The 13341-nt window shown below is 42.9% G+C and overlaps 1 protein-coding gene across 6 annotated transcripts; it reads left to right on the top strand.

Moving 5' to 3' along the window:
* The first annotated feature begins 368 nt into the window (after positions 1-368).
* LOC133884666 (ABC transporter C family member 10-like) lies at positions 369-10570 on the top strand. Of its 6 annotated transcripts, none has more exons than XM_062324165.1 (14): positions 388-636; positions 1943-2015; positions 2118-4150; positions 4933-5253; positions 5334-5420; positions 5709-6305; positions 6415-6579; positions 6671-6877; positions 6956-7250; positions 8120-8331; positions 8424-8729; positions 9116-9179; positions 9582-9821; positions 10169-10570. In XM_062324165.1, the coding sequence occupies exons 2-14, from the start codon at positions 2000-2002 to the stop codon at positions 10276-10278; spliced, it is 4653 nt and encodes a 1550-aa protein (XP_062180149.1). In that variant the 5' UTR covers positions 388-636; positions 1943-1999; the 3' UTR covers positions 10279-10570. The 6 variants fall into 6 exon arrangements, with proteins under 6 accessions (XP_062180153.1, XP_062180154.1, XP_062180149.1 ...); XM_062324167.1 differs by having other exon boundaries at positions 389-636; positions 6671-6823; XM_062324166.1 differs by lacking the exon at positions 388-636 and adding an exon at positions 944-1186.
* Positions 10571-13341: the final 2771 nt, after the last annotated feature.

Below are 13341 nucleotides of genomic sequence, written 5' to 3'. Positions count from 1 at the left end.
ATGTACTCCTAGCCAGACCTAAACTTTGTAACATTGTGCTATTCCGCCCGTGCAACGAGAAGAGAGGGACTACGTGTGCCCTATGACTCGTGGTGGCGGCGGCGGTGGTTTTATTGGCCGTTTTCGGAAAGATGTCGTAGACCATGTTTTCAGATTGCTGCTGTTTGCGAACGGGCCCACACTCCAATAACAAAGTCCTAAGAATGGATCCTGCCTCGTAGGCCCCGTAGCCTCCTAGGCCCCAAGAGCATCTATGTATTATCCAGTAAAATAAATATGCGGTCCCAGGTTGGGCTGAGGATAGACAAAGTGGCAGATCCTGCCAAACCCGGCTGAACCACGCAATTCGGCGCCCGGGGGTTGGATAGGAGAAGCAAGATGCGGCCACGGCACGTCGGCATCGGGCGAGCGCACGCACAGCGTCGGCGTCCGCGTAGTGCCGGGCGCGACGACGCGAGCACTGACGGAAGCATCGGCCGGGCCGAACGCCGCACCTCCTGCTCCTATAATGCATTCCAGCTGCTCCAGTGACAACACTCGAGAGGAGAGTACGGTGCTACACTGAGAGGAGAAGCAGCGGAGGGAGGCGGCGTTCCTTGCGATCTTTCGCATCTGGTCTATTAGTTTCTTTATGAGGTAACTTGATAATCACTTGCGCACACGCATCTGGTCTTTTCTTTTCTTGTCGTGCTAGTTGATCAAGACGAAAGTTGCAGTTGTGTTGAGTTAGTTTAATTTCTTGGTACTTAGGAAACGACGTAGTTTTAATCGTTAACTCTTTACGCGGTTTAATTTTAATCCCTCGACCGCAAAACCGGGTAGAAGAAGAACCTCGTCCCTCGAAACCAGAGCAGATCATGTCCGAAGTCCGAACGTGGTACCGCGAGTAATTTTAGGTGATTTCCGAACGTAGTCTCGAAACCAGACTAGGACGTGTGTTGAAATGAGAGGTGGTGATGACTTGTGACTTGGCCGAGAAATGCCCATTCCCTCTTCCCAAATCACTCCTTTCCTAGCCGCCCGTGCGCCGTGGCACCAGCCATGTGCTCTCGCCGCCGCTCCCACGCCATCGCGCATCCGCTCCGAGGCACCCTGCCGCCGCGAGCTGCTCCCGGGATGCCGTGGAGCCGGGGTGTTCCAGGAATCAGGAGCAGGGAGGATCCACTTGTCCACAGTGTGCTTCCAGGTAATCAACACGAGTCGCCGCCTCATGCTTCGACTAATCGTAGAGCATCCTCTCTGCTCGCTAGAAGTGCTAGTAGTGGAGGAGGTCCTTGTCCCCTTCGAATGTACCTTCTCATCCCCTTCACGCTTCACCCTTGAGTTCCCTTCACCTTGGCAGCTTCCATTGCCCCTACGTGGGAACAGCTTGCGCGCGACATCAGCGGCCGCCCGCCAAGTGTTCGACCAAGCGCCCGAGCGAACACAGTCATGTCGATGCCCACAACTGACGCACCTTTCTCCTTCCGATTCCCCCCTGCGGTGAGCGCTTTGCCCGTGGACACCACTGGAGAGGGCTCGAGCGCAGGCTGGGCCCCGGCTGCAACGTAAGGGGACGGGTACAGTTTCTTGGGGAGCTGGAGCTCTTCGCCTTCGCTTCCTTTGCTGGACATGAAGGAGCGTCAGGCGTGGATGACACCTCTGAGCCTACCTAGATGCCACGTGGATCGAAATCATAGTCTAACAGGTCAAGGGACTAGTTGTACCTGGTTCTAATAGATGGGGGATTGAGTCCTATCTGGTATTGCATATGAAGGACGAAAATTAAAAGCGAAAAGTTTGGGGACGAAAAATGGGCTTTTTCCCGATATTTATGTCTGCAATCTATGCCTCATCTCACTGGTGTGCCTCCGAATTTCTGCCATCACCTATAATCTTTTCATGAATTTGAGATCCTTTTATCTATTGTTTGCCCTGATTAGATTCCTGTTCATTGTGGCAGTAAGGCTTAAAATAAAGGGGACCTGACTGAAGCGACGGTGCAACAAAGATTGGATACATGGGTTCCCTCACAAGTTAGTCCTCTTCTCATTTCTCATTTCACATTTTACATGGTGAGTTTTGTAAGAACTCCCAAACTGGAAATTTCGTTCCAATTCTTTCTAATGATATTTTAGGTTTTTGGATGATGAACTTGTGCGGGAACCCAATTTGCTCCAAGCAAGCTGTAGTCTCATGCTCACTGAAGGAAATATTCAACTCTTCCACTTGCATGAATCATCTGCTGGTGGTTGGCATTGCCGCACTGCTCATCATCGTATTTGCACTCCAATTGCTAGTCAGAATTCCAAAGAGGGGAGCATCCACACGACAGCTTGTCATACTCAATTCACCTCTACATTTGGCTGCTGTAGTGTTCGATGGCTGCTTGGGTCTGGTTTATCTTGGCCTTGGATTGTGGATGCTCGGGAGTAGCTTCAATCATGATGCTTTTGTTTACCTACCACATTGGTGGTTAGTAACCTTATCTCAAGGATTCAGTTTGATCCTTATCAGCTTCGCTTTCAGCATCAGAGCACGTTTACTTGGAGTGGCATTTGTCCGATTTTGGTCGGTTCTATTGACCATATATGGCGCATACATATGTTGCTCCGCAGTTGTTTACATGCTCACAGATAAGGTGATCACCATGAAGGCTTCTTTAGATGTTCTATTCCTACCAGGCGTACTACTACTCCTTGTTTATGGAATATGGCACATTAAGGATGATGGTTATGAAGGAATCGAAAATGCTTTATATAATCTCCTCAACAACGAGACTGTTGAGGGTACGACTGATTCTAAGAGTCATGTAACCCCTTTTGCTCAAGCTGGGTTTTTCAGCGTGATGTCATTTTGGTGGCTGAACCCTCTGATGAAGATGGGTTATGAGAAGCCCCTTGAGGAGAAAGACATGCCACTTTTAGGTGCCACAGATCGAACATATCACCAGTACTTGATGTTCTTGGAGAAGCTGAACAGCAAGAAGCAGTTACAGCCACATGGCACTCCGTCAGTCTTTTGGACTATCGTTTCTTGTCACAAGAGTGAGATCATGGTCTCAGGTTTCTTTGCATTGCTCAAGGTGCTCACGTTATCTTCAGGTCCGGTGCTTCTGAAGGCATTCATCAATGTTTCGCTTGGGAAAGGGGCCTTTAAATATGAAGGCTATTTGTTGGCTGCAGCAATGTTCTTTTGCAAATGTTGTGAATCTTTGTCGCAGAGGCAGTGGTATCTCCGCACTCGAAGGTTAGGACTCCAGGTGAGGTCATTTCTATCAGCTGCTGTCTATAAGAAACAACAGAAGCTATCAAACTCAGCAAAAATAAAGCATTCTTCTGGACAGATCATGAACTATGTCACTGTAGACGCCTACAGGATTGGGGAATTCCCATACTGGTTCCATCAAACATGGACGACAAGTGTCCAGCTTTGCATTGCTCTGGCAATTCTATATAGTGCAGTTGGACTTGCTATGATTGCATCACTGTTTGTCATCATTATCACTGTACTTTGCAATGCTCCACTGGCCAAACTGCAACACAAATTTCAGAGTAAACTTATGGAAGCACAAGATGTGAGACTGAAGGCCATGTCCGAGTCCTTAATTCATATGAAGGTCTTAAAGCTTTATGCATGGGAAACTCATTTCAAGAAGGTCATCGAGGGGTTAAGGGAGATAGAATACAAGTGGTTGTTAGCATTCCAGCTTAGGAGAGCATACAACAGTTTCCTGTTTTGGTCATCACCTGTTTTGGTTTCGGCTGCAACCTTCCTGGCATGCTATCTTTTGAAAACTCCTCTTGATGCTAGCAACGTCTTTACCTTTGTGGCAACTCTGCGCCTTGTTCAAACTCCAATTAGGCAGATACCAGATGTAATTGGAGTTGTGATACAAGCTAAAGTTGCTTTCACTAGGATAGCAAAGTTTCTTGATGCGCCTGAGCTTAACGAACAAGTTAGGAAGAAATACCATGTGGGAACTGAGTATCCAATAGTGATAAACTCCTGCAGTTTCTCATGGGATGAGAACACATCAAAACCAGTTCTAAAGAATATAAATTTGGTGATCAGAACAGGAGAGAAGGTTGCAATCTGTGGCGAGGTAGGATCGGGAAAGTCAACACTTTTGGCTGCAGTACTTGGAGAGCTCTTGAAAACTGAAGGCACGGTATGCTTTTCTTTAACCTTCAAATTTATGAAACAAAAAAGAAAAAAAATCATAGAGCTGTCTACTTGTGAGGTTATGATGTACTTCCCCCAAAAAATTGCACTTTGATTGAGTTCGTTTCATACTAGATTGCAACTTTTTTTATATTTATAACCTTTACCACTCAATTGCAAGTAAAAATGGCCATATTCAAAGTTTACTGCCTAATAATTGCGCAATACAATATTGTTATGCTTAACTGAGATCCTTGGCTGCTAATTTCTTTCTCAAAATACAGTGTGTGGACAACTGCATCATGTTAAGTTCTGCAAAGTTATGATTATTTTGCTTGATAATCAAGGTTGTCATGATCACAATCTTGAATAGATTTTAGATTCTTCAACATGACTGGAGATCATGGGATTGATATAAAATCTAATATTCTATTTGATTCTACACAATAAATGTTTCTTAAATCCTCCATGTATTTTAACATTAGTGCATTTTTTTAAATTACTCTAGAACTTCTATGAAAAATATGTAGGGCAAATGAAAGATCATGTTTTATTTATGCAAATTATAATAGACATGAAGTAATAAAAAGTAAAATTTACAATTAAAATAAATACACAAGTGATCGTTGATAATAAATTACTGGAGTTGGTAGAATCGGGTAGATGTAGTGCTATTTTAACTATGATCATACAATATTTTTGGGAGATAATAGTTGCTAGCATGAAGTATGCTAATTAGGTCCTTGTGAGATCTTAATATCCATTGATTAATCTTTGTTAAATCTTCAGATCCAAGTTTGTGGGAAGATAGCATATGTTTCTCAGAATGCATGGATCCAAACAGGAACTGTTCAAGCTAATATTCTCTTTGGATCTTCGATGGACAAGCAAAGATACCAAGAAACACTTGTGAAATGCTCTTTGGTCAAGGACCTTGAAATGTTGCCATATGGAGACCATACTCAAATTGGGGAGAGAGGGGTAAATCTTAGTGGTGGTCAGAAGCAGCGTGTTCAGCTTGCTCGTGCATTATACCAAAATGCAGACATCTATCTTCTTGATGACCCTTTCAGTGCTGTTGATGCCCACACAGCAACAAGTCTCTTCAATGTATGTACCACACAACAGTAAGGAAATGCAATATTATTGATTATGAACTGTTTTAAAAACAATTTTTTTTTGTTTGACAGGAATATGTCATGGAAGCTCTATCAGACAAGACTGTTCTTTTGGTGACCCACCAAGTGGACTTTCTACCCGTATTTGATTGCATTCTGGTTAGTTTTTACCCTCTTGATTGCTATATGGCCCCCCTCAAGAAACATTCTCTTTCAGGACTTATTTTGCCCCTGTTATCTCAAATTCTGATTTTAGTGGTTCAACCTTCTACAGAAAGAAACTGATAGTTGAATGATATTCTGATTAGATATTTAGATGTGGTCACAGCACCTGCTGCTAACTTAGGACAAAACTGCTATGCAATGATATCGGTCTCTCCACGATTTATATTTATTTTAGACACTGATATTTTGATGTCATCTAAAACTATTGCTGGATTTTGGCAGTTAATGTCCGATGGGGAGATTATTCGATCTGCACCTTATCAAGATCTATTGGCATATTGTGAAGAATTTCAGAGCCTTGTAAGTGCCCATAAAGATACTATTGGTATTTCAGATCTTAACAACGTGCCACCCCACAGAGCAAAGGAAATATCGACCAAGGAGAGAGATGATATTCATGGAAGCAGATATAGAGAACCTGTGAAGCCATCACCAGCTGACCAACTGATCAAGCGAGAGGAAAGAGAAATGGGGGATACAGGACTCAAGCCTTATATGCTCTACCTGTGCCAGAAAAAGGGCTTCTTGTACGCCTTTCTTTGTGTTATTTCCCACATAATTTTCATATCCGCGCAAATATCGCAGAATTCATGGATGGCTGCTAATGTCCAGAATCCTAGTGTTAGCATACTGAAGTTGATTTCTGTGTACATCGCTATTGGAGTTTGCTCAGTGTTCTTTATACTATCTAGATCTTTATCAGCCGTTGTTCTTGGTATCCAGACATCAAGATCCTTATTTTCCCAATTACTAAACTCGTTGTTCCGTGCACCAATGTCCTTTTTTGATTCTACTCCTCTAGGAAGGGTACTTAGCCGGGTAAGAATTCTTAAACAAACTGGAAAGTAAAAGAATATGATAAACCAAATTTTCATTTCAAATTTGGAGATTTTCTATCGATGTATTAACTTGTTATTTTTTCATGCAGGTTTCTTCAGATTTGAGTATTGTTGACCTTGATGTTCCATTCGCCGTCATGTTTAGCATTAGTGCCAGCTTAAATGCTTATAGCAATCTGGGGGTATTAGCTGTTGTTACATGGCAAGTTCTGTTTGTCTCGGTGCCAATGATAGTTCTCGCAATCAGGTTGCAGGTAATTTAGACTGCTCTGTTGGTTACACTTCAATTTCGTGGGTTAGTTCATTTGCCAATTGATATATTCTGGGGTGAAACATGAAACAAAGCAACGAACGAGAGGAGTTGTAGGGCAAGCACCGCAAGGCACAACGTGGCCTGGTCGTGCAATTTATATTGCTATGGCAAGGTGCTGTGCTGTGTACAGGGGCAGCCAACGATATTCGGTTGAGATACAACAAACCGAGATTGAGTACAATCAGGTGGTTAGCAAACTTAAACAAGAATATATATCTCTAGCTATCTGTACACGAGAGGTTATCTCTAATAAAACAGTCTACTGTTTTCCACTCAAAGTTCCTGTTGAATGAGATCTGTTATGTTTGATCATGCAGAGGTACTATCTAGCCTCGGCCAAGGAGTTGATGCGGATCAATGGCACTACAAAATCTGCTCTGGCTAATCACTTAGGTGAATCGATTACGGGGGCTATGACAATAAGGGCCTTCAATGAAGAAGATCGTTTCTTTGCTAAAAATTCGGAGCTTGTTGACAAGAATGCCGGTCCATACTTTTATAATTTTGCAGCAACTGAATGGCTGATTCTACGCTTGGAGACAATGATTGCTGCGGTTCTTTCATTTTCCGCCTTTGTCATGGCTCTTCTTCCTACTGGAACTTTGAGCCCTGGTGCGTAGCCTACAGTAGTTGCAAGTATCATGCCTAAATCGTTTTAGATATTGGGCAAAGTTAAACATAGCTTGCGAACTCTATGACCTTTAATTCTTGCATTTGATTTGCAACAAATTGTTAGATGCATTTAAAGAACATATTTCTTTGCTTTCATAACCTCCTGAAATCGAGACATGAAAAAGTTAAGGTCTTTTCAGACCATCTCCAACCGATTTCCGTCAGGGCCTAGAATCCTTTTACGAAGGAATTTTCCTTTCTTTCAGCGCTCCAACGGTTTCCCTTCACAGTTCTTGTCATGAAGAGATTCCCAAGGTCATTCATTTCAAGATGGAATTATCTCTCTTTTACCTTACGAATCTCTTCGAAAGGAAGCTGTTGGAGATGAGAGAAGATAAAGAGAATGTGAGGGGAGAGGAATTGGGAAGGCAATGAAATGAAGGAAATATGGTCAGGGATGGTCTTATACTTTATCATGCTGAACTACTGGTAAAAATTACATTCATTACTAGACAGCTGGGCAGGAGATATCCGGTGAAGATGGAATGCAATACATTTTTGAAGCTACCTGTTACGATGATTTTATGTAAACATTGTTATCTTTTATGGACGTGCATTTTAGTGACTGTTTTATATAGGATTTTTTTTTTCTGCCTACTAAGCCTGATGAAACCTTATTTTTGCCATTTGTATTTTCTGCGGCCTCGTCTCAGTGACATATGGAACCAGAGGGTACAAAATGTCAAAAATGAGATGAATGCATGGCATGGTGGTAAAAACAAAAACACGGGCATTTGATATTATTCATGTTATGAAGAAATGAACATTCCCATCTGACACACTAAATACTTCCGTTCATGCTTGCGCAGGTTTTGTAGGAATGGCATTGTCCTATGGTCTATCCCTAAATGTGTCCTTTGTTTCCTCTATTGAAAAACAATGCAACCTTGCAAATCAAATTATCTCCGTGGAAAGGGTGAATCAGTACATGGACATACAAAGTGAAGCAGAAGTTATTGAAGAAAACCGACCAGCACCAGACTGGCCCCAAGTTGGCAGGGTGGAGCTCAGAGATTTGAAGGTAATCAAAGATAAATATTTACATGTATTCCTTGCATGGCTGAACCCTTCATGAATTCTAACAAATTATTGTGATTGATTTTCATTCAACAGATTAGGTATAGGCAAGATTCTCCCCTTGTACTACATGGAATCACTTGTACGTTTGAAGGTGGTGATAGGATTGGTATAGTTGGTCGGACAGGAAGTGGGAAGACAACGTTAATTGGTGCATTGTTTCGTCTTGTGGAGCCAGCTGGAGGGAAAATAATTATAGACTCTGTAGACATCACCACAATAGGCTTACATGACCTGCGTTCACGCTTGGGTATCATTCCACAAGATCCGACACTCTTTCAGGGTACCATAAGATATAATCTAGACCCTCTTGGGCAATTCTCAGATCAACAAATATGGGAGGTAAGATGTCTATAATATATACAGTTATTTTCATGATATTTTTCTCAACCTGTTCAGTCTTTTGTTTATTTTTGGAAGCAGATGGGTAGGAGAGCTGCCTACTGTATTAGTAAAGAAATGAACGATAACATAGTTTCAGTGCAGATTAGTTTACCATGAAAAAGGGTTACATTGAATGAACCTCATGTAATGTTGAAATAGTGAGGGCCATTCCTTTTTTGTCGACAATGAAAATTCAGCTCAGTTACTGACCAACAATTTCAAAACTTTATCAAAATGACCACAAACTGTATCAGGAGCATGTCAAATGTAACAAGTTGTCTCTATTTTTTATGGCATGTATACATTTCAAACTTCAACGAAATCACATTTCTACTCTGATGCAGGTTCTTGACAAATGTCAGCTTCTTGAAGCTGTGCAGGAGAAGGAACAGGGATTGGATTCACTTGGTAGGAGGACATTGCTGCATCTATAATTTAGTTTCTGGAATCCTCGACAAATGGACATTCCATTGTCAAATAGAAAATACTTGTCCTGACACTAAATTTGTCAAACTATCCAGAATTCAGACTAGGGGTGACAGCACACATGCTGCCTGTCTCTTGCTTTAAAATGCATGTGCAGAGCTCTTGCTGTTTCTTTAAAAAAAAAGACTTGATAGGCAAATGCCCATTTTGATGAGGTCCGAGTGGTAAAAATATCTTCTTTTTTCAGTGGAAAAATATATATTTGACTTCTATAGAAACTATGGGTTTTCCATTTGAAGCACACACAATTATGAGTTATATTATTTTGATAGCATGATATCTAGGATTGCAGTTTGCTGTATTGACTGAGATCTTTTCATATAGTTGTGGAAGACGGTTCGAACTGGAGCATGGGCCAAAGGCAGCTCTTCTGTTTGGGTCGCGCACTTTTAAGAAGAAGTCGTGTCTTAGTTCTCGATGAGGCCACTGCATCTATTGACAACGCAACTGATGCTATCCTTCAGAAAACGATCAGGACAGAATTCGAAGATTGTACTGTTATCACTGTCGCACACCGTATACCAACGGTTATGGACTGCACTATGGTGCTTGCAATGAGTGACGGTGTGTTTTTCTTCTTGCGAACTTGCTATAAATAGTGATACTCTTATAGTTGCTGTCTAATGAATTAGCTTATTGAGATCTGGAATATGGGGATTGTACCTGAAACCAAATATATTGTTGATACAAGTGAACAATCCTTTCCCACTTTATTACTACTTTTCTGCACTGATTTATGTACTAACTTCAATTCTGCCACATATTAAACAATATATCAGAATCGAACTATCTTGACCTTTCTTTTTCTTCTTTTCTGCCCAGTTGTTTTATATTATGAAAAAGTCTGTCTCAAGATAGTATTGCAGCATATACCTCCATTGTCTATACTAATGAGTTCAACTTACTTCCAGGAAAAGTGGTGGAGTATGATAGCCCTATGAAGCTCATGGAAACTGAAGGATCTCTCTTCTGCGAGCTCGTCAAAGAGTACTGGTCATACACATCAAGCGGAAATATTTAGGATAAACTGTTTATTATGTATGTTTTCGCTGCAATCTTTTAAAACGGATATACAGAAACTTTAGCTCATGTATCATAGGACATCGTCTACTTGGAGTCTGAAGAATAGGCACCACGCGTTGTTGGGAAATGCTTTTGTTATCTAGTTTCTACCTGAAATTTTGAGCACGGACAGCTTCTGTTCACCCGTCCTTGCTGCCTTCAAGTGGTAATCAGAGTAAAACCGTGAGCATTTTCTTGCTCCAATAGTGGGTAATGATCTGTAAAATGAAAAATGGGAGGCAGTTCCAATCTGCAGCCATGCTGGTGCTTCTTTAGGCTTTGGGCAATGGGAGGTTATTCCAAATTTCCAACTGCTTGGAAGGGGAATGCTTCGGACATTAAGATCCATCAGAGATTGCTAATATATCGAAGTGTGGGTTAGCGATATATTAGTCCATTGCCTGTACACGTTTGTTACGCACAACGTAGCCTCCCACGGACTCACGTTCCTAGTCTCTCGGCTACACTCTTGCCACTAGATCACGGTTAGTTAGGACGTAAGTTAGGGAGCCGTTGTGCATGTATACTTGTATAACTATTCTGTGGGTTGTATCTATCTCTCGTGTTTTATAGTATCAGACCGTTCCTGGTATCAAACTGTTCCTGGGATGTCTTCCACTATCTCTTTGCGACTCGATCTCCTCATGCTTTCGCAACCATGGATTGCAATGCAATCTTCTCCCTGAACACCTTCCAAACAATTCATCTGTTTCTTCCCTAGCCCACAACTCACGGCCGACGCTGGTCTGGCAATCCAGCCGCCTATTGTCATCCCATCTTCGGCCATTCAGATGGTCAACATTCGCGTTCATGTGCCGATTTTGTTGGATTTCATGTTTTAGTGTCTATACTGTTGTAATATTCGACATGTCGTAGTGTACTAATCAAGTATAATTAGAAAATCAAGAATGAAACCAAGAACACAGATGTAATTGAGAGCCCCTCAATCACTACCTTAGACAACATATCACAGACGGTTCAAAACTGTTATTACCGACGGTTTCTGCCTTTATGCGTCAGAGTAACCATCAATTACAATAGATTATCACTGTTGGTTTATCAGTGATAAGCTCCGTCTATGATTTAATGGCCTATCGCTGCAACCGCTTGTGACAATGGACGCCCCCATTATGAAGTTCCCTGTAATTCGGCTAGCCACAAGAAATGCTAGTCGTGCCATCTTAAACAAGCAAAGCAACAAACAGGTAAACCATAACATCCAACCCAAGGCACGTACATATGTCGCACCACATGGTAATCACATATATCACACCCATATGTAGTAGTCGCACAAGCCACCATGACATTCATAATAAACAGTTTACAAACCACCATCGCATCTTCACCTTTTAGCTAGGAAGTTCATCTACTGAATCCAGGTTATGAAACTTGCCTGATGTGTTGATGACCTCCCTCGTTAAGAAGCAAGGAAACTGAATTCTACCCGTGAACAAGAAGATCGAGCAGCCAGCATGCCTAATTTTCTCGTAAGTTTCCGCCCATTGAGTCATTTCTCTTTTTCCAGACTGAAAGGCCTGCCGTAACTATACTAGGTTTACAACCTATTTAAATTAGTTTGGTCGAGCCCAAGCTTGTATTCTACATTGATTTTGGCCTTAAAACTGGGCTTGCAAACAATACCTTAGCCTAAATTGCCACCTACGGCCCTGGTGAAAGAACCAACCCAACCCAGCATAACCAATTTTAAATCTAAGATGGGAAGGTGGGAGCCTGCTCAAACTACATCAGCCAATGCGCCAACTAGGGAAAATACTCCTATGAGACATGATCTCATATTTGAGGCTAGACCTAATTCATAGCATGACATGTGATAAAAATTACATAAAACTTATGGTGAAGGCAACGGAAATCATGTATGATGAAACAAGGAGAAAAATAAATTACCACGTGCCATACTATGAATTAGGTCCAGACTCCAAATGCATGAGAAAAAATCTCATAAGACTATTTCTCACCCCAACTACCCCTCCTCTAGAGAGCCGATTCAAATCCAGATTGGTCACCTCCCTCCTAGTCTCCGGTGACCTTACCGGCGGCCTAGGTGAGTGGAGAGGAGCCACCCCACCTGTAGCACATCATAGTAGTTAGTTTCTTAGAGTGATCTTTGTGGTCTGAATGGGCGAAGGGCTCTGCCATCATCCCTCTCTCCCTCATTGTGTCAGTCTCTGTGCTCGTCGATGGTGGCCTTGCCGTTGTCGTCACCATTGGCCAATGGGACGACGAGGTGAGTAGTAAAATAAAATCCCTTTTCCTCCCTCCTTTCTCGGCTCCTCGCAGCTCCGATCTACTCATTGGATTCTATGCGCCCCTACTGCAGTCCCTGCCTAGTGTGGTGTCCACGGACTGGCACAACCACCTCCTTCTTATGGCGGCGGACCTAGCGGTCTTCAACGGTGCCTTGGTGAGGGAAGCCATGGCAGAGATGGCGCAATAGGAGAGCGATCTTGGCGCACGAGACACGCTGGAGGTAGGTGGGATCGTGTATGTGGTGGTGTCGGTGCCCATGCTACGACTCATGTGTGGGTCTACGACGGTGTGGAGCTATGGCACCGTGTGCACGCGGCTCCACTGACGGGGTAGGGCGGGATTAGGCATGATCATGTGAGGCGGCACTTGGGACCAAGGATCCCAAGATCAACACGGCCATCTTCATTCCACGGACGCTCGCCTAAGGAGGCGGCTGCAATCCCCCACACGTCATTGAGTGGTGGCATCTACAGACCAAACCGAGATCCACAACACAGAGCTTCCAACCACGGCTACACGCAGATGACCGGCCTCAAGCTCAATGCTAATCCTCACTAGAGATGTCAAAGCCTATACTATACTCCCTAGCGCACTTCATTTCCATCAATCCACATTGCCGGAACACAAGAGGCCCTCTTTCAACCTCTGCTTCCTTCGATGGAGCACAAGAGGCCCTTCCGCTTGGGCATTTTGTTGTCCGGTACTGCTGGCTCCAGCAATAGCCAACCTCACCTGCATTTAGCTACCCAACAAA

Source organism: Phragmites australis, chromosome 11, assembly GCF_958298935.1.
Source record: "Phragmites australis chromosome 11, lpPhrAust1.1, whole genome shotgun sequence".
Classification (NCBI taxonomy): Eukaryota; Viridiplantae; Streptophyta; class Magnoliopsida; order Poales; family Poaceae; genus Phragmites; species Phragmites australis.
Note: the sequence above shows the minus strand (reverse complement) of the source record. Positions and strands in the feature narration are given on the sequence as shown.